Genomic DNA, 22,214 nt, shown 5'->3' with positions numbered 1-22,214 from the left:
GGCTTGTTTATGCTGTTAATCTTTATAATTTTACCATACGTTTTTTGAGCAGTAGGTAAACAAGGGTTTCTGTTAACCCGGTCTGTGGGCCTTATATTATCGCCCTAGATAGAGCTGTCGGAGGCATCGCCGGACTGGGAACGCAAACCGGCCCTGGCAATTGAGTCACACCGGCCGCGGGTGGGGGGTACTCCTTTTTGGGGCCCAACGCGCGACAATAGATCAAAATATTATTGATTTGATCTTAAAAGAAAATACAATCAAGCTTTCTTAAATTGTTTCCAAAACCTAGAAAAAACATGCATCAACTCAAATAAACTACAAACTTTCCATTGTGGGTTGGTTACATTTAAAATGTACTAGGAGATAATTTGCGAGGGGGACCCCAAAATTTCAACTGCGTAGGGGCCTCCACAGGGCTTAATCCGGCACTGGTTGGAATTAACGACCTATGATTGACACACAGACCTCTGATGCGTGGGCATTTCTGAGCCACTTTATTGGGTTTTTAACCAATGGCCTGCGGGCTACTCACAGCTCTCTGGCATAGGGGCATGATGGCATTGGAGCTACTTGGCTGCCAATGAAACCTATGACCTGCAGGTGACATTCAGGGGCATATTTACAAGCCCCTATTGCCACTACAATGTCACTTTCAGTGACGTGGTGGGGATAGGGGCTTTGCCTTATGTACAAGGCAGCGTTAAGCCACTTAACGCTGCCTTGTAAATAAGGCCCCCTTTCACGGTGTACTTAGCCTGAAAGGGGAAGGCAGTGGGTGTTGCACTGGACCTAGCACCACAACACCCATTGATTTTGACGCTGCCCCCTATTTACACGGGTTGCGTAAACAGGAGGCAGCGCCAAAATTAAGACCAAGGGAAATCTGGTTTTAAACAGGCGAAACAAGGAGAATTTGCTGTTTCCATGTGTGCTGCGTTGTGCAGCACACAAAGAAACAACAAATTGCCATTGATTGTTTATGTGCAGAAAGGTGACCTTTCCTGCACATAAACAATATAAAAAAATAAGTTTTGCAACTTCTATGTGTGCTGCACACATACAGGTTACAAAACGTCATTAAAAGGTTGTTTACGTGTAGGTAGGGAGACCTTCCTGCACATAAACAATCTTCCCCTAAACGCTATGGTGCAAGGGTGCCTGCATTGGCGCTTGGCTGCTAAGTTTAGCGCCACCTCAGGGCTGCACCACATTGTTGTAAATATGGTGACACCCTGCGTTTGTGAAGTGGCGGAGTGTGGCATTGAGCCAGGAAGGCTAACACCGAATTCTGTCACTTCGTTGTAAATATGATTCCTCAGTGCATTGCCAACTGCAATATCTTAATGTGATTGGGAGACACACAGGTCTCTGCAGTAAGCGCTTTCACCCCAGCACTCACTCACATTTGGTCCTAGTGAACTGCCCAAAAGGCACCAATATTGCCAGTGGGTGCATTAACCCTGTAAGCTATCTGACTGGGATTGAAATATATCACCTGCATATTACATCCGCATTGCTGCAGGAACAATAACTTTCTGAGCTACCTTACTGGAAATGAAGCTTGGGGCATTCAGTTTTTTTCCTCCTATTTTGACTCATATGAACACATGTGCTTCGACCAAACTTAATCTCATAACTTGTAAAGTGCTCCGATACCTTTGGGTCAGGCTAGCGCTATATAAAACTCAAAATTAAACATAAATACGTTAACACACAGGTCTCAGCGATAGATGCATTAAAACCGATCTTTTTTTACTGGAATTTGTAGCCTACGGGTGACGTATAGATATCTGCAGAGTATCAATTAACCATCAAGGTCGGTCTACTGTGTCCTGTGTCTTGCAGGTCGAACACAGATCTCTCCAGCATGTGCTTTAGCCCACTGAGCTACAGTATTGAGATTGGAATTAGATTTGCAGTTTACGCATGCAGCAGGTTCCTTTGGCCCATATTCTGTCTCACTGTAACTGAAACTTATGACCTACGCATTGCATGCAGAGCCCACAAGTCTGTTGCTGGAACTGGAAAGTGTGATCTCCAGGTCACTAACATAGCTATGTAGCAGCTATGTTATCCTACTGTGCTAGCCTGTTTCAAGAGCCACAAGGGCAGAAAGAAGCCCTCTCCTCTGCGCGTGTGGTATGATCCCCAACATTGGGTACATTTAAATAGCACAATACTTTGCGCGAGGAAAGGGCAGCTGATCCCAGTAGCAACGGTGCCACACTGCATATTGATGTACACACGAAAAGTGTCAGATGTCCCCTAAAGAGGGTCTTCGGTGGGAGAAAACAAACACAAAGGACAGAAAAAGCCTCTTTAGCAATATTGGTAATTGTTGATTTCAGGTGGAAATTGATGTAGAAGTTAAAACTCAGGGAACTTAAGCCACCTTAAAATTAGGGGTTAGAAGGAGAATAGCATAAGGTCTTCCAGGAGAAAGTATACCGAAGGAATTCTGCTTCAGAAAAAGACAGCCAAAAAACCAGGGGCAAAAAGGCAACTGAGTTGGTGATGAACACAACAAAAATCAGGAGAGCAAATGCACTGCAAAACATCCCTCCCTAGCTCATGCCTCCTCATATATGATCCAGACAGGAAATTATATCACAGGAAAAAAGGTGACACCATATTGGATTGGGACCTTCAGACTCTAAACACAGGAGAGATGAGCATTTTGCTAGCCATAGATATGGGACTACTCATGCCTACTCTTCCAGGAGAATTAAAGAAGTGTTGCCTTCTCTTTGTCGAAAGCAAAGCGAGGGGGGGGGGGTACTGGCCGTGAGTCTTGTTCTACGACCCAACACTGTTTTGAGACCATGACAGGAAAATGTGCTTCTCAATGGTGTAAAGGGAACGGCCTTGAATTACTGTAACCTGAAGACCTAGTTTAAGCATACAAGAATGGCAAAAAAGATTCACAGCTATAAAGAAGGAAAGGAAACAAGCATTTACAATGCAATGGTCTCGGCATTATTAAAGGTAGAGCTATTGGCATTGCTCATGACATTTCTTTTTTTTTTTAAATCATAAATAAATGGCATTATCATTTATATTGCCAATAGCTTGCATATGCGAGACCTATTGCATTAGTACCCACACACAGAGTAAGTAGTAGAGTGAGTAGTTGATAGTGAGTAGGAGAGAGTTATTAGGAAAGCGAGTATTAGAGAGCGAGTAGTACAAAGTGAAAGAGTGAGTATTAAATAGTGAGAGAGTGAGTAGTAAATAGTCCTAGAGCCACACATATTTACATGCACAGCCACACCCTTACATATACAAAGTGTATTTTTAGTTTCAGTAGTAAAGAGTGAGTAGTATAGAGTGACTAATTATGAGTGAGTAATGTTGAGTAGTAGAGTGTGTGTGTGTGTGTGTGTGTGTGAGAGAGAGTGTGTGTGTGAGAGAGAGTGTGTGTGTGAGAGAGTGTGTGTGTGTGTGTGAGAGAGTGTGTGTGTGTGAGAGAGTGTGTGTGTGTGAGAGAGAATGTGTGTGTGTGAGAGAGAGTGTGTGTGTGAGAGAGAGTGTGTGTGTGAGAGAGAGTGTGTGTGAGAGAGAGTGTGTTTGTGAGAGAGAGTGTGTGTTTGTGAGAGAGAGTGTGTGTTTGTGAGAGAGAGAGTGTGTGTGTGTGAGAGAGAGTGTGTGTGTGAGAGAGTGTGTGTGTGTGAGAGAGTGTGTGTGTGAGAGAGAGTGTGTGTGTGAGAGAGTGTGTGTGTGTGTGTGAGAGAGAGAGTGTGTGTGTGAGAGAGAGTGTGTGTGTGAGAGAGAGTGTGTGTGTGAGAGAGAGTGTGTTTGTGAGAGAGAGTGTGTGTTTGTGAGAGAGAGTGTGTGTTTGTGGGAGTGTGTGTTTGTGAGAGAGAGTGTGTGTTTGTGAGAGAGAGTGTGTGTTTGTGAGAGAGAGTGTGTGTTTGTGAGAGAGAGTGTGTGTTTGTGAGAGAGAGTGTGTGTTTGTGAGAGAGAGTGTGTGTGAGAGAGTGAGTGAGAGAGAGTGTGTGTGAGAGAGAGTGTGTGTGAGAGAGAGTGTGTGTGAGAGAGAGTGTGTGTGAGTGAGAGAGAGTGTGTGTGAGTGAGAGAGAGTGTGTGTGTGTGTGAGAGAGAATGTGTGTGTGTGAGAGAGAGTGTGTGTGTGTGTGTGTGAGAGAGAGTGTGTGTGTGAGAGTGTGTGTGTGTGAGAGAGAGTGTGTGTGTGAGAGAGGGTGTGTGTGTGTGTGTGAGAGAGAGAGTGTGTGTGTGTGAGAGAGAGTGTGTGTGTGTGTGTGAGAGAGAGTGTGTGTTTGTGAGAGAGAGTGTGTGTTTGTGAGAGAGAGTGTGTGTTTGTGAGAGAGAGTGTGTGTTTGTGAGAGAGAGTGTGTGTTTGTGAGAGTGTGTGTTTGTGAGAGAGAGTGTGTGTTTGTGAGAGAGAGTGTGTGTTTGTGAGAGTGTGTTTTGTGAGAGAGTGTGTGTTTGTGAGAGAGAGTGTGTGTTTGTGAGAGAGAGTGTGTGTTTGTGAGAGAGAGTGTGTGTTTGTGAGAGAGAGTTTGTGAGAGTGTGTTTTGTGAGAGAGTGTGTTTTGTGAGAGAGAGTGTGTGTTTGTGAGAGAGTGTGTTTGTGAGAAAGAGTGTGTTTGTGAGAAAGAGTGTGTTTGTGAGAAAGAGTGTGTGTTTGTGAGAAAGAGTGTGTGTTTGTGTGTGTGTGAGAGTGTGTGTGTGTGTGTGTGTGAGAGTGTGTGTGTGTGAGAGTGTGTGTGTGAGAGAGAGAGTGTGAGAGAGAGAGAGAGAGAGTGTGTGAGACAGAGTGGGAGAGAGACGGGAAGGTGCACTGGCCTACAAAGGCCTGGCAAACTTGTAATGTTTTGAAAGTGTGATCCTTTAGGGTTTGGCCATGAGCCATTAAGGTTGGCCGTGGCTTTTGGGAGTTGACTTTGTCAAAGCAGCTCAGGAACTACAGTTAACAACCCCAACAGAACCACCAAAAGTACCCGATGCTGCCTCCCATCAAAGCTGAAAACACCGCACTGAGTTACAACAGTGCAGAGCTACCACCCATGACCTGGAAAGCTACATGTAAGGTGTTCCAAATCACATGGCTGTTGATCGTGCGAAAATGTCTCATCACCCGATGTGACCGTGTGAAGAGTGCCAATACCATGTAGCACACAACAGCACCGTCTGAGCAGGATGCGGTGTACACATCAGCTGAAAAACTGAATCTTCAAATACATAATTTTTTGGCCATTATCATTATTAATAAAAATATTGAATAGAATTGCATGGCAGAATACATTAATCTTAATATAACGCTTCATACCACACTCCTTCCGTTTTTAAATACTGTAAACAATAGATGTGACTATCGCCCACTTTAATGATACCTAATTTACCGACCTCAGAAGGGTGAAAGTCAGAGCCAGCCTTGCCAAGATTCGAATTCAATGACTTGGAGATCACTGCATGTTTCATCAGTAAATATTAAACTCATCTATCCTGACGGCCTTTACATAGGGGCATTAAGCCAGGAACAGTTTGGAAACAGTGTTGCAACAGCCCAGTATACTTCCTGTTACTTCTACTGGCTTTAGACTACGGGTAGACGAGCAATGTCAGGGGTACCAAAGCCCAAACATCGGATCGACTGATTTTTTTATAGCGCAAATTTAGCCCAGGGTCTTACAGCGCTTTGCATGAGCCCCAGATTATATTACTCTCTGTTTTAAAGCGCAGGGAGATTAAGTAATTTGCCCAGAATCACAGGTTGTTGAGCTAAAGCCAGGAATGGAACCTCGTTGTCCAAGTCCAAAGTCAGCAGCTCTGGCCAAAAGGCCAAATTCTACTTCAGAACTAGCTTTGTGATTTACAATGTGTGGGTGTATGCAGATAGATTCCTTCCTCCTGCCCTCTCTACCGAACTCCTGCAATGCACAAGAGTTCCTGAAGGGATGGAGGGGGGAGAATGCACCCTGCAAAGACTGAGACACCCCAACATGTCCCCTATGGACTCACCTCCTCCAGACGCCTTAACGATGAGAGGAAGGGCGAGGAGGGTTAGACACACTCCCTGGACCTTCATCCTTGCAGAGCTGATGGAAGACTGACACCTCCGTCTTCTGTTCACGAGTGTTCCACCAGGATGGTGCAGCTCCTAGGTTCCCGTGCACTAGTGCTCCCACAGAGCGGAGCAACCCCCTGGCCCCTCTCACCGGTGCTCGTCCCGAAGTGGTACAGGACACTGCCTCACTTGCACTAGTGTCCACAGCAGTTCGGCGCCCTGGACCACGTGCAATAATGCCCACCGCACAGCAGTCAGCCCCCTGGTCCCCGTGCACACGTATCTACCCCCGACCAGTCCGGCACCCTGGTCCGGAGCACTGAAGTTAGGTAATGCAGTGCACTAATTCCTACCACACACGAACCATCACTCTAGCTCCTGTGCACAAGTATCCACCCTAGAACAGTCCGGCACCCCGGTGCACAAATGTCAACTCCAGAGCAGTGCAGCCCCCTCACTCGTGGCTTTAGCGTCCAACCAAAAGTAGTAGTGCACGTGGCTCCGCCCACTAATGCCCACCACCGAGCATTTTAGTACCCTGGCACCGGTGCACGAGTGTCCACTGTAGATCGGCGCAGCACCCCGACTCTCGTACACTAGTTTCACCATAAGGGCAGTTCACCAGTGAATCCGTGCTGCGCTGCCTACTCCAGAGCTGCGCAGCACCGCGGCTCTGGTGCACGAGTGTCCACCTGCGACAGGCACCACTGCCCGGCTCCCTTGTTCAAGCAATCACGTCGGAATAATGCAGCCCCTTGGTCGCGTGTGCAGTGGTGACCACCTGAGAATAGTGCACTCGTCCCAGCCCTGCAGTGATGCGATGCTCTGGGCTCCGTCCACGCGCTCTCAGCCCTGGGCAGGTGTGACGCCCTGGGGCCCCGTGCAGTTGGGGCCACGGCAGGCCGGTGGAGCTGCACGACCCCTCCGCTGCTGAGACGTCCAGCGCTGGGGGGGGGGGGGCACAGAACAGAGATGCCGGACACATATTAGGGATGGTGGGCACAGACCAGAGCGACGAGGGGAACAAGCCTTAAATGGGCGAACTTTTCTCACAACTCGCAGGGGGGACAAGACTTGCGCAGGGGGGCGGGACTCGCGGTGGGACGGGACTGGCGGGGGGGTGTTAAAAAATACATTAAAATAAAAAAGAAAACTTACCTGACTGCCCGTGTGGCAAGTGCGGAACTCCTGCCCGATCCTTGACACCATGATACGGGTGTCATACCCAAAGCAAGAGCAGACTACCGGAGAGCTGCGGGCGGAGGGAGGGAGGGAGGGAAGCGGGACTAAGGAAAGCTGCGGGCGGGCGGGGGGAGAAATATACATGGCTTTGTGAGAGCGCACGCTTTATTCGGCATGGATGCAAACCGCTCGGCTAGATGTCAGGTGAACGTTACTGTCATTACTACCCGCACGGTGCTTCACCAGATCACACGGCTTGTGCAATGCGCAGCGGAGACCCGGACCTGCGAAAGATAAGAGCGGCAGGGCGGCTTTGCAGAGTGCGCTCCGCGGCTCCCTGTGGTGACCCCAATGCCTGTCTGCCCACAGAAAACGAGACGGCCCGATGTGTACACACAGAGACTGCCAGGTGGAGGAGGCTGCGACTTCTTGGTGCGGCTGTTGTTGTGAAATGGCCTAGAGAAAAGCGCCGCCATTTTCTGATTCGGGGGCGTGTTTTTTGCGCCCTGAGTGACAGACGACGTCACAGGGCTAAAGAATGCAAAAAATCACGCCCCCGAATCCGAAAAAGACGGAGCTTGTTTGGAGGGACGGCTCTCTCCTCCAAGGGCTGGCCTCCATTTAGGAAGCCAGCCAATGGGGGAGAGACAGGGCAAGGGGGGCGGGTTCTGAAGCCCCACTAGATGACATTAATTCTCCGGACCGGAAGCTGTGCTTTGCACAGCTTATAGGTCCCGAGACCTAAAAAGGCATTGGCAGAGTCAAGTTTTGGTCCACTAGCCCTGGCAAAAAGAAGTGCACTCCTTTTTAGTCGGAGCGATAAGGGGAAATGCTATCAATCACAGTGCAAAAGAGTCAATGGCCAAAGTAGGCTAACTCATTGTCCACGCTGTGCACTCTGATGGGCGCAATCTAATGTGAATGAAATCCAAACCGACCAATTGATAAAGAAGCTGACCTAAAATCTGTATGTGTATATGTATAGGTCCAGTGATACCAAGACCTGTAGTGTTTAATTAAATATATATAAATTATACATTCTTACTTGTAAGGGCTTTTAAGACAGCCTTCTTCATCCATTGGTCTGCTATAGTGTAAATCACATTTTGCTTCCATTTCCCACAGGGTCAACAGGGGTCACAAGGTCAGTCCACTTCCTCCTCTGGCTTACCCGACTTAAGTGGCGGCATTGTTCTCTTGCTAAATGTGCATATCCGCGCAATATCCGCGTCATAAGCAGTACCCTCCCATGCCAGGCAGCTTCCTCAACACTGCAACTGTGCTGCTCATGTGTCTTTATTCAAAAACTGTTCACATACAAAATAAGCACAGGAAAAGACAAAAAGTCGACAGCCAAAGCCAGACCTATTGGTTTGCTTATTTTTATTTGGTATGTTTAGGGCTGGCAGAGAGCCACTTGCCTCAATATTGGATTCAAATCAATTAAATCATTGCTATGACGCAGCAACAATTGTTAACAAAAGCTGTTGCCCACTGTTGCTATGTCATTAAGGAGTTCCAGGCTGCCTTGGCTGGGCTCTCACAGACCCTATCAGAGCAGCGCTAGAAATGGAGCACCGCCTTTGGAGGAGGGGGCACAAAGAGTGATGGGGAGGGGGCCAGGAGGCACGTATTTTATTTTTTTACATTTTGGACACAGAAGAGAGGCCATATTATGTGTGGCTCCGTCATTACTTCTCTGTTCCTGTGCAGCAGTTGAAAGCACGGGCAGATGATTTTGGGGGCCATACATAATAAAAATAATAATAATAATATCCACATTTGTATAGCGCACAATCACCCGTTAGGGTCTCTAGGCGCTGGGGGCCGTCGGGAAGATTAAGCAAGCTATTGCCCAGAGTCGCATGGTGCTGGGCTAACCTGCCGCCGGAGCCGGGGATCGAACCCTGATCCCCAGATTCCAGCGTCAGTCGCCCTGGCCGCGGCGCCACACCTCTGAAATTAAACTAAGAATGGCTGAAAGGAAATGGAGGCAACACCCCTCCTCCCCCGAACTGAAGGCCCTCAGAAAAACCAGAAAACAATATAACTTAAAGATAACCAACGCCAAAAAAGAATTTATAAGGGATGAACTGGACAATGCCACAAACAGACCTCGAAAACTCTTCGAGATCCTAAAACAACAGTCAAATAAACTAACCAAAACGGCCCAAGAGAACCCAAAAAATCCCATAAGTTGTGAGAAATTCTCCTTATTCTTCACTGATAAAAGTAAACTGCTAGAAGCTGAACTCACGAATTCAGCAGCTAACCTCACGACCCTTCCCTCATCAAAAAAGGAGGCGAATACGACAACGGAAGATCTTCTAACAAAAAATAAGGCAAGCTGGGACACATTTGAACTATACAACCAGGAAAAGATCGCCAAAACGCTTGCGAAACTTAGACCCAACAACCACTACCAAGACCCGCTACCGGCAAAATGTGTAAGAGAAATCAGCCACACTCTAGTTCCGATCTGGACTGAGATAATAAATGCTTCACTAGCACAAGGGACCCTCCCTGACTGCCTAAAAACGGGGCAGGTAGTTCCAATCATCAAAAAACCGACAGCGGATGCAACAGACCCGAATAACTATCGACCAGTGACCAACATCCCTTTACTGGCCAAACTTATTGAGAAATGTGTGCAAGGCCAACTGAGCCAACACATTGCTAAGTTCTCACTACTAGATGACTGCCAATCAGGTTTCAGAACTGGACACAGTACTGAAACTGCAATATTACATATTGTTGATGACGCCTTACAAGCTCTTGACCAACATCACGCGTGCCTACTGATTCTGCTAGACCTGTCATCAGCTTTTGACACGGTAAATCATGAGATACTGATGACCAGACTACAAGACAGGATGGGTTTATCTGGAAACGTACTGAAGTGGTTTAACTCCTTCCTGCAGAACAGGACTCAGCTATTCCTGGTCAATCAAGCAATCTCCTCGCCGTGCCCTAACACAATAGGGGTCCCTCAAGGCTCAACATTATCCCCAGATCTATTCAACTTGTATGTAGAACCTCTCACAGAGATTCTTCGGAAATCACAGATCTCCTACCACATGTACGCAGACGACACGCAAATATATATGAAGATTGCCTGCAGTGATGACATTGACCTTATGAACGAAACCCTAAAGAGAGCGTTGCATTGGCTAACAGCCAATCACCTGAAACTGAATGCCAATAAAACAGAATTCCTGTTAATCTCACCGACAAGGAGTCACACAGAGGCAAAGGAATGGGTGAAATTGGTGACTGCGCTTAACTGCACTCCGACCCTAGTTAATTCAGCCAAATCACTAGGAATTACACTAGACGAGAACCTAGACATGAAAGAACACATCAACTCAATGGCCAAGAGCGCCCGCTTCCACTTGAACTATCTAAGAAAACTGAAACCCTTTATCTCAGAAGCAGATCTAAAACTAGCTATCCAATCGCTAGTTATCTCGAGGATCGAATATGGATGCACTACGTTAGCTGGCCTACCGAAAACATCCACTGCACCACTAAAAGCCTGTCTCAACGCAGCGGCAAGACTCATCACAGGAACGAGGAAATTCGACCACATTTCTCCCCACCTGAAATCACTAAACTGGTTACCCTATGATGCCAGAATTAAAATGAAGATGGCCTGTATCACACATAAAGCGGTCCACTACAACATGCCGAGATATCTAGCCAAGAAAATTAAGCTATCGGGAGGTAATAGATCAACTAGAAGCGCTAAAGAGTTGCTATTGCGGCCGGCCTTCTTCCAGAAAAAAAAGACCTATGACCGAGCTTTTTCGGGAGCCGCCCCCAGAGTCTGGAATTCACTCCCTCCTTACATCAGGAAGATTCAAAATACTGCAGCTTTTAAAAGGGAACTGAAAAGCCACATGATGAGTAAATACCCTACATAGTGATGCCAACAGACCAATGATATGAACATTTCTGCCAAAGAGGACTGGAGTCAGCATGAACTATTGGAAGACATATAAGACAAATGACCGATTCCAATCAAGACTCGGCTTTACAATCTATTGCTACCTCATTATTAGATGTGTCTGCACTATGTCTCTCACCGAAGATATTACCCCCACCTTAACCTGTTAATATTTATGATCGTTGCATCTAGCTATTTCCATTCTACTCCTATTGCTAACTACTATGATATGGAACTGATAATAATATACATCCTACCTCATCGAACTTGACTGTTTGACTATGACACAGCCTAAACTATATACTAATTGCTCAGGCGTTAGGATTATATTTATCTAATCTCCCTAGATAGCATATTACCTCCTACCTCCATATCTGTTTGCTGCTATAACTGCTACTATAATCTCAATGTTGTTTTTTAATCTTCTATGTTAATATGTAATCCTCTATCCTATCACCCTAGATAGCATACCGTCTTCTACCTCCATATATGTTTTGCTGCTATAATTGCTACTATAATTGTCAATCTGTAATCACATATGTTAAGCGCTCTGATACCCACGGGTCCTGTCCGCGCTATATAAAACACTATAAATAAATAAATAAATAAAAATAGATGGGTTAAACGTGAATATTGGGGATTCTTTTCACCTAGGGGTTCTGAGTGACATCCTGGACAACCCAAGCTTCATTCTCTTTGTCTATTTGATGTCACTCACAACCCCTGATGGAAAAACACTCCATTAAGTCACTGTTACCGATCTATAATTCTATAAATGAATTTGATGCAGAGTAGAGTTGTTGTTGGCCTAGAACAAACCACAGACTTGAACTCATCAAGACTCGTACACTTTGCCAACTCGATGAATATTCCTAGTATGCACATCCATTTTATAGAAAAGAACATCAAAGCTCCAGTGGATCCAGAGTCGAGGATCTATATTCAGTTTAATCCTGAAACATGTATTTCACCGTAACTCTCTAAGAGCTCTTTGGCTCCAGACAAACCAACGAGTCAAATGTAAAACACTTTGCCCCTCATTACGAGTTTGTCCGAATAGGGTGAGTTATTTATCTCGACTGGTACATCCCTCCTATTCTGTTTTTTAAAAGGAAAATGGAGCCATGCATAATTGATTTATTTAATGCACCAACCTCTGCATGTTTTGCCTCTTTCCTGGCCTTTTTCCTGGATCCATTTTGGCAGATTTGACTTGCTGGAATTTATCAGGGAATAACTATGAGGGTATGATAATTTACACAACTCGTAATTCTGATCCCTGTGCAAGCACGTGGGATCCGAATTAAGCCTTTGACTCGTAAAAAGGGCCAAAGACACTTCTTTAGAACCTTCGATGATGACGCACCAGGATTCCTGGTGAAACTGGCTGCCCATTACACTCTGGTTAACTACTTTACTACCTTCCATTTGTGAAGACATCTTAGGGACCTAATGCACCGGGAGTGGCCAACGATGTCCTTGTGGGCCAATTATATGTAAATTTAGATTGAAAATCTGGCCTTTTTCCAGCCATCCTGACCCAATGTTGGGACATCCCTGTGTTGTAGAGATCTTTGTGTAACCCGCAGGTCGCTCATTCCAGCCCCTTCAGTCATGTGGTTAATGCACCTTCCTGGGAGGTCTTATAATATAGCTCTGTGGATGGGTGCATCTGATGTACAATACAGGCTTCCATTCTTGTTCAATAGCTCACTCGGAGGATGTCCCTGCTGCTGAGATCATTCGTAACATAAATGATTCAGGTTACAATTACAGTAAGATAACTAACTGGGTGGACACACCTCCTGCAGAGGTGCATATGTAACGTGAAGGTGTCATCTCTTATTATTAAAACATGAAGATACACTTTATTTTGTGGTATGCACTATATATAAATTGTAAATACTTTTAGAGCTGAACAAGGGACTACAATGTAATCTTCAGGATAGCCATCCAATGATTCTCCGTTAGATTCACTGTATGTAAATATATATTATGTGAATTTCCAGAAAATCTGTAATGGATCCGACCTTCTTGGTTTTACATTGGACACCACTGGAAATTTCCAAACGTAGGGAGCTTCAGTAATAAACATGTGCCCCTGGAGTAGGGGTTAAGTGGACCTAACTATGAGAATCCACGACATGCCAATGATCCATGAATGCAGCACAAACTTTGTGGATGGAGATAATGGAATGTATTTGAATGACAGTAATTACTCAGGTTGAATTCCATTCCATCGTTTATACTCTATCTGTGTCATTAGTGATTGAGACAAACTATATGCATATCGTCCTTGGCTGTTCCCCAAAATTGAAATCCACTTATTGCTTGCTGGCTTGCAAATTCCCTACTGAAATGTCATTAAAAGGAATTCAATACGAGAACAATGTTTAAAAAATATATGTATAACAAACTCTTGTTTATAGTCGATGTTTTTGGGACGAATAATGTTTCCCTCTACTATATATATATATATATTACAGTTAACTTTTTATAAAATATCTCGTTATACAGTTTCCGCAGAGAAAAACAATCACTATAACATACACCCCCCAACTGTCGAGGCAGTTGGCCCTTTTTAGTGCTGGCTACGGGCAGCTTTATTTTTTGTCAATATCAAATACCTCAAGACTGTACAATGAGGAGAAATGAGAAAGTGGGCTTTTGGACAGTCCTTTCAACCACTGATTTCATTTGTATTTCATGGTTTGCTAATGCTTAGATGGCAGCTCTTTAGGCTTTGGCATTGTGTGGATGGTTACAGTGTTACAGTTGTGTTGTCATTTGGTATTGGTTATGGGATACCACACAGTCATTTTGTTACACTGCTGGTACAATATGATATGTAGCTGAGCTCGTCATGAGCACCGGGGCGCTGTGTGCGCCCCCCTCCCCCCAGCACAGCGGGGGAATCTGCCCCGCAGCCAAGGGGTTAAAAAATGCAAAGGGACTTTTGATAGCACTAGGTCTGGCTTGCATTTTCAGTTATAAGCCTGATCTTACATATTTTACCCTAAATACAATGAGTGTACCAGCGGGACTGGAATAGCAGGGGTAGGTCAACGGACGGGAACACAGGATTCCAAAGACACTGAACTTTTCAGTGGTTGAGCCCTCCGGCCACCGATGTAACATGCTCATGACCCTGACAGGGTTGACTACAATTGATCTACAGGTCCACTTTTTAGGGTGCTGTAAGGGTACTAACTATACTTGTTAATTGCGTATCACCACCAAAAAGTGTGGATAGATCTCTTTGTAGGTCCTGAAGAATTGCCTTCTAATTGAAATATGGCAAGAAACATGTTGACCATCAATGCGCACAATCCTGTGACCTTGTAACAGGGGCGCGCTAACTTTCACAATTTTAATAAGGATAGTGGCCACAATCATTAAAATAGTTCTGGGTGGACCATTATTTCCTGTTTTAACTTCACTTTTACACTCTCTACATCTACAATCACTAGGGCCCTCACACGCACTGCACCTTACGGCAAAAAGGAAAAAAAGATCTCCGTTAAAAGGCCCCACAAGGGCGCCGATCGGGTATTGCAGCGCCGACACGATTAGGAGCAGACCCAATGATGAAGCAAGACACTCCACTGCTGGGGGGGGTGTGAGGGTCTTTTTTCCGAAAGGAAGAATTTTCTTCCTGCCTTTAAGTGGGTGAACTATACATACTCACTACACGGCAACCATCAGTGTTCTTTAGGAACTGCATACTCTTCTGCTTATAGTTAATTTGGGCATGTATGCTGGACCTGGATAAAGATAGCCCATAGTCCTTCTTCTTGCTCTATAAAGTAAAGATGCATGCCACAGACACTTTTTTAAAAATGCAAAGGGACTTTTGATAGCACTAGGTCTGGCTTGCGTTTTCAGTTATAAGCCTGATCTTACATAATTTACCCTAAATACAGTGATTGGCAGGTCTGGTGGACTAAAGAGGTAAACACCGATCTTCCGAAAGCAGGGCAATGACAAAGAAAGAATTATGGATCACACATCAGAATACAGACTGCGAAAACATTGCCTCAAGAATCTGTCAAAATATTGACCATAATTATCTCTAAAAAAACTGTAAATTTCTAAATTCAGCCAAATTCACGTTCCCCGTGTTGTGCAACTAGCTTAGTTTACAATTCTAAATCAAGTGCCGGCATCTTTCGTGGAAGTGCTTAGTAGGTTTAGATGCACATGTAGGAAGAAATCTGGTAATGTTTTGTGGTCTATATTTTTGCATTCTCTTTCTTCAGTCTGTGCATTCACGTGTTTTGATCGGTCCTATGGGACTTGTCAGTGTAAAAGGTAAACAGAAAATAAGGGAGATTGGATATGTAACTTTGGAGAGAAATGTCTGAGCACAATGGAACAGAGGGAGATAAAACAGCAAGTAAGGAGGAGATACGAGATAGCAATTGCTAGCAGCAGTCTTGCAGCGCCACTACAAAGGGGTTTCAAATTACAAGGGAATACACCATCTTGTTGTTAGGAGAGGAGGGGCTCAGGAGCACACAAATGTAATTTCATTTTAAGTATGTCTCTGTAAATATTTGCACCAGAGCTGGCCACTGCAGAAAACTATGCAAGAGCTACTGGCTTCGTCAGTATGTTTTAGCCATGTTAAACACCTGTGTGGCTGCTGGTCAGCATGGCTAAAAGTTAGTGATGTAAAGGAGAGTGAGCAGAGTGCCATAAAGTGGAGTAGAGGTGAGTGTTATGGAGGGATGTAGAGAGTTGTGAAGTAGTGAAGAGTGGTATAGTGGTGTAGAGTAGAGTTGAGTGTCATGGAATGGCATAGAGTGGAGATGTGTGGAGTGTCATGGAGGGAATAGAGTGTCATAGAATAGAGTACAGTTGAGTGGCGTGGAGTGTCAGAGTGAAGTAGAGTGTTGTAGAGTGGAGTGGCTTAAAGGGTGTTGGGGAGTAGGGTGTTGGGGAGCAGAGTGACGGAGAGCGGAGTCAAGTGGTGTAATTTCATGGCATAGAGTGGAGTGGCGTAGAGTGGAGCAGTGAAGTTGAGTAGTGGGTCGTAGAACAGAGTGCAGTAAAGTGGCATGGAGTGGCGTAGAGAGAATTGCGTAAAGTGTCATTGAGTGGAGTAGTTTCGTAGAGTAGTGTCGTAGAGTGGAGTAGAGTATTGTAGGGTGGCGTGGTATAGAATGGAGTAGTGTCAAAGTGGAGTAGAGTTTAATGGAGTTGAGAGCCATATAGCGGAGAGTTGTAGAGTGGACTAGAATGAAGTGATGTAAAGAACAGTGGTGCAGAGTAGATTGGCATAGAGTGCATTGGTTTGGACTGCAGTGGTGTTGAGTTCCTTTGTGTGAAGTGCAGTGACATACAGTAGAGTGGTGCAGAGTAGAGATAAGTGGTGTAGAATAGAGTAGTGCAGGGTAGGTTGCAGTGGTGTATAGTGTCGTCGAACAAAGTGGAGTGGTGTACAGTGTAGTGGCATGGAGTGCAAGGGGGGGAAATTGGTTAGAGTGGCATAGAATAGAGTGATTCAGAGTAGACTGGCATAGAGTGTAATGGCATAGAGTGCATTGGCATAGAGTGCAGTTTTGCAGAGTAGAGTGCAATGTAGTGGGCTAGAGTACATTGTCGTAGAGTGCATTGGCGTAGAGTGGTGCAGAATACAGAGGTGAATTGTTGTGGGGCATGGTATATTGGAGTGGCGTAGAGTGTAGTGTTGTGGAGTTTAGAGGCCTAGAGTGCTTTGGCGTAGAGTGCAGTACAGTGGCATAGGGTAGAGGCAGTTGCATAGAGTGCAGTGACAGAGTAAAGTGTTCAGTGACAGAGTGCAGTAGTGCAGAGCAGAGTGTCATAGAGTGCAGTGGTGCAGAATAAAGTGATACAGAGGGAAATGGTGTAGTGTAGAGTAGCATGTTGCAGAGTAGAGTGCAGTTTCACAGGGTAGATTGCAGTGACAGAGATAAGTGGCGTAGAGTGTAATGGCACCGGGGAGAATAGAGTGGCATAGAGTGCCGTGGCATAGAGTAGATTGTTTCAGAGAAAAGTGAAGTAGAGTGCAGTGAATTAGAGTAGTGTCGAAGAGTGCAGTGCCATAGAGTGCAGTGGTGCAGAGAGATTAGAGTGGATTGGTGTAAAGTGCAGTGGCGAAGAGTGTAGTGGTTCAAAGTAAAGAAGTGTGGGGTAGAATGCATTGGCACAGAGTAGATGTGATGTAGAGAGGCACTGAGTGAAATTTGGCATTTGGTTGCGTTCCCAGTTATGAAAAATTACCCCTCTATTCCATGCCCATGTGATGGGGTCACCAAACAGAGTACTGTACATTTTTTATTTCTGTGTGATCTCTATAAACATCTACGTGTTGCCTATCTAAAACCATTACTTATTAAACGGGCAATCACAACAGTAAATTTGGCAATGAAGATGTTGTTTTCCCTAGATGATTTTGATATCGGTTTTCATACCGCTATTTTTATATTGAAATCTGTGGCCGCAAGGAAAAGTATGATCTTTTAATCATTTTTATCTTATTGTAATGAGTTGTACTAAAATTCCTTTTATGAGTAATTACATCAGACTGTATATTATATAGCATATGTATTGCTCGCTTTTATGATTGATTCTTTTAATCGAATAACGTTTTTGAAACTGAACTGAACTGAGTGAAATAGTGTAGAGTGGAGTGGTGCAGGGTAGAGTACAGTGATGCGGAGTGGAGTAGTGTGGAATTATGTAGAGTGCAGTGATGCAGAGTAGAGTGGAGTTGAGTAGGGTAAAGTGGAGTATGCATGGTGGGGTAGCGCACTGCCGTGACATACAACACATCTTCAATTGAAATGACCATTACATTTGAACAGACATTGTTTTACTGATAAAAGTATACAGCGCACAAATGATAATGTGTGGAAATGTCATAATCTAGAGTATTGATTTGCTTTGATCATATTAAAATATTTGTTTCCACCACTCTTCAGAATTACAAAAAATTTGTTTCATTTGTGCTTTCCATGTTCTGAAATAGGTACACAGTTTATTTACAGACATTTCCACTTTGTTTTGTGCTAGAATTTTTTTTTTACAATTTACAGCACACTCCAAATAGCCTTTATGATTGGCACATAAATCCTCTCTCTTTGAAGTCAGAGAAAGAAAAGTAAGCACTGAGCACCTTGGAAGGCAAAATTTGACGTTGGACTTCTGTCTTTGAATGCACAGCAAATGTGACAAGATAACAACAAGAATTAAAGGCCTATTTACAGAAATTCAGTACTCGTGGAAGAATACAGTAAATAGGGTTTGGGCAAGGGAAGGGACAAACTCAAACTGGACAGCCTAAAATAAATAAAGCCAGCAAATAGAAAGCAAGCAAATGTGAGTTACAAACAAGCAATGGGCGGAATGCACTCTCTAGTCAGCTTTCTGAATGTTGTTAGCAAACCAGACATCTGCACTGTCTGGTAAGCTTCGACCTAAGCATTGTCTACTCTGTTAAAGGTTAAATTACATGTGGGCTAACTCAGCTATCCTTCCTTCCAAGATCGAGAAAATGAGAAACCTTGAGGCGAGCAGTAATGCAGCTTACAGTGCTTTGCAAGTTGCACGAACAATGCAATATTATCACCCTTTTGTTTTTAGTAGTAGTAGTAATAGTATTATTTATGTACGGTTATTAATATTTGTATTATTATTTTTAATGTTAATGCACATTTTCTCTTTTTTATTACATTTATAGGAAATTTTAAAGGCCTCTGTAAACAGATTGATCACTTCCCTGAGGATGCGGATTATGAAGCAGATACAGCAGAATACTTTCTTCGTAAGTTGAGCTGTTCTTTTTTTTATTCACATTTTATAATTCAATATTTTCTTGATATTAAAGCATGATTGGAAAGGGGAGTGGAGAAATATTGAAAAATTCAGCTCCAGTATTTTATTGCGGCAGTTTATTCCCAAAACAGACTTTGTCTACCTTAATGTGAATAGGTGGCATAGTTCTAATGTGAATGGGTGGCATAGTTCCCGGAAATGTATTATTTGTTTTTACTTGCTAGCATCTTCTACTTGGGGTTTCTTATTGGAACTGTACATAGAAGCTACTTGCAAGAGTAAGTTCAAGAGTGCTGGATCCATGCCAGACTGGCAGGACTACTACTATGTTAATGATCTCACTTTACATTAATTTTGCGTAAATGTATCCTTTGTGGCTATCCTGAAAACCTGGCATGGGTCTAGCCCTAGGTTAGGCACCTCTGCTTTAGGTTCTTAGCTAGGAGTATACCTATATGCTGCTTGGGCGTTCTTTGTAGTTTATAGTTTTTCATTTTCTTGGCCTCGTTCTGGGCTGACATTAGTCCCTGAAGTCGAAGTCCATACCATATTTTCAGGATAACCTCCTACTGTGTAATGGATGCCTATTTGCGTTAAAAAGGTGTGATTGTTGCACACCTAATCTCTGGTGGGCAAAAAACATCTCCGTGAGGGAAAAGCTTTCAGTCCATATTCCCAGAATTGGAATGATCTGATGTTTCCCCTCATAAATTACCACAAAGAAATTGTTACAGTATTATGAAAATGTCCATATCAGGGGATAACAGCGGCTGTGGATGTTACTGTGTTGGTCCATCCACAATTGTTGGCAAATGCCAACAAACAAGTTTGATTTCGGTAGATTCCAACCCAGGACATTCTTGTAAATCTGGTCCGGCTTGAGCAGGAGTGAATACATTTTTGAGTGGGAATGGTATGGAATCTTTGCCTAAATTTAAGAAGTGCAGGTGGATGGGCCTGCCCAAGGGAAAAATCAATTGACTTGTAGAGAGAAACAAAATCATGCTCAGTAGTACTTTTGCGTCACGTTGCCACATGCGCAAATGTATATCTTTTTGTGCGTATATGCCTTAACTTGCGAGTCTTCATAAGAATTGGGGAGAGTTACACCTGAAATTCTATAATTGAGAATTGGCAAAAATTCGGAAACTTGATTAAAATATAGGTGCAATACTCAGGAAACAAATTTCGGACTTTTGTTTTATTTATAGGACATTTAGTGAATCGGGTCCACTATTTGTAAATTTGTCCCTTGTAAATATCCTGAAAAGTTTATTTATTACAACATGTTAAACTGTTCCCCACAAAACTCAGTCATTCTGTACAAAGTAACTTCCCTTTGTGTAAGCTTCCAAATTAAGTTCTTTACTTATTGCATTTCAAAGGCCAAATCGTCGCACTAGTGTAATGCCTTGTCCTTAACAAGCGGGAGTTAAAAGAATTTTTATGGGAGCGAAAACTTTCTAACCAGGCCCATTTTGACTACCAATGTGACATTATGTTTGCTTTTGACTGTATATAAGGCCTATATTAGTATATGTTTCTCGACAATATTTCAGGAGTATCAAAAGTGTCCCCATATTTTGAATGAGATTCAGGATGATTGTCGCAAGCTTACTGTGAAGGAGATAGGAATTTTCCACCTGTACCGTCACAGATTTAGCTAAAATATTTTGTGCTCTTGTTTCCACACGGGAGCTTCTCAGTGCTTTGAAGAGCGTCAACAAGTTGCAGTTGGAAACAAAAGATTTACCTGATTTACTAAGGCATTTCTCTTTTAAGCAAGGAAAGATAACCATGAATTATGAAGACTTTTGCCCTTGTTTAAGACAATCCAAATATTGTCTTTCCTCACTTAAGGCAGTCTTCCGACTATAATTTCTAGGTTTAAACCTCATCTCAAGCCAGCTGAAATCTTAAAAAAATTAGGTCAATCTTTTCTGACTTACAGTTCTAAGACTGTAGTTTCTGGCCGTATACACCGTTTTAAGATGGCTTTTTCTGGCTTTTGTCTTAAGTCAGCCTTCAGTGAGGAATAACTAAATACGCCGGACGTCTGCAGTAGCTCGTGTGAGCTAGCAGGTGATGTCATCTGTCTTCCTTATGCCACGACCTAGCTTCTGAACATAATGGCACAGAGCTGTATATCTGTATATAAGCACCCCCCCCATGTGCACTGACGTCAGTTCTTATTTTTTTGCACCCTTTCACAAGAATCTAGCTTCTCCCTACTACTGATTTTGGTACCAAGGCTTTTCGAACTTTAACATTTCTTGGCAGGGTGCAGATATGCCACCACTGGAGATGGCAGCTGTTAAACCGTGTCCCGCTTGCTGGAAACAGATGTCAGTTATAAATCAACATAACTGCCTGTGGTGCATAGGCACAAAGCATGACTCCAAGTCCTGTGACAAATGGTCCCTAGAGCAACTCAAAGCCATCAAGGAGTAGGAAGGCAAACTCTGTCACTTAGTGCAAAAAGCAGGGTGGGTCCAGGTCATGAGGCCAATTCTGGTCCAGATCGCCCTCATCAGGTAAGCTGAAGGCAAAATTGAGGGACAAGAAAATACAGAAGCAAAGAAAAACTAAGCAAGGCTTTTCAATGCCCAGGTGCTCTTGATTTTGGATGAGGACTTAAAGTTCCAGAAACGCAATTCTAGCTTTGACTTATTCTTTGGACCTGATGCTTAACTTAGCCGCCCGATTTTCTGAGCCAGTGTTGACCTCAAAGATGCAGGGCTAAAGATTTTCAAAATGTTTTCTTTGGCGTGCCTTCTGCCCCTGCGGGCCCAGCATTGCCTGCAGTCGAATTGCTAAACATGGGCCTTTGTCGAGTGCCAACTGAACAAGGTCGAAGTCATCACACTTCTCTTATCCTGCTAGGTGAGGTGCCCCCTGATGCCATTCTTGCTGGTCATTCCTCTTTTGACACAACTACTGGTTTCTGGTCTAGCTGTGGATCTTTCTTCAGCTAGGGCTTGACCAGTGTCACACCGTGCAAAGTCAGAGGCAAAACCCATTGTTGGAGAAGTTATTCCTCCAGTTCCTCTATCTTGGCAGCCATCCTTCAGGAAGATGGAGGCTATTCTTGAGTCTGACTCTGATGCAATACAAGGTCTTCAACCTGCCCAAGATGGTGACTATGATCATGAGGACGAGGATGCTTGCTACCCTCTCATTATACTGATATTAGCTTATATCTCGATTTACAGAATGCCAGTGCCCTAGGTACCTCTTTAAAACCTGTCCACGATTC

The 22,214-nt window shown here is 44.0% G+C and overlaps 1 protein-coding gene across 1 annotated transcript in view; it reads left to right on the top strand.

Annotated features, from left to right (window-relative positions):
* The window catches only part of CACNG2 (calcium voltage-gated channel auxiliary subunit gamma 2), a 435,276-nt gene that overhangs the window by 264,850 nt on the left and 148,212 nt on the right, over positions 1–22,214 (top strand). The window contains exon 2 of the mRNA XM_078683837.1: positions 18,864–18,947. Within this exon, the coding sequence (XP_078539963.1) occupies positions 18,864–18,947 (84 nt within the window). The remainder of the gene's footprint in view (positions 1–18,863; positions 18,948–22,214) is intronic.

The sequence above is a fragment of the Lissotriton helveticus genome, chromosome 1_1, assembly GCF_964261635.1.
Source record: "Lissotriton helveticus chromosome 1_1, aLisHel1.1, whole genome shotgun sequence".
NCBI classification, from domain to species: domain Eukaryota; kingdom Metazoa; phylum Chordata; class Amphibia; order Caudata; family Salamandridae; genus Lissotriton; species Lissotriton helveticus.
The sequence above is the reverse complement of the archived record's forward strand: the minus strand, read 5'-3'. Positions and strand labels throughout refer to the sequence as shown.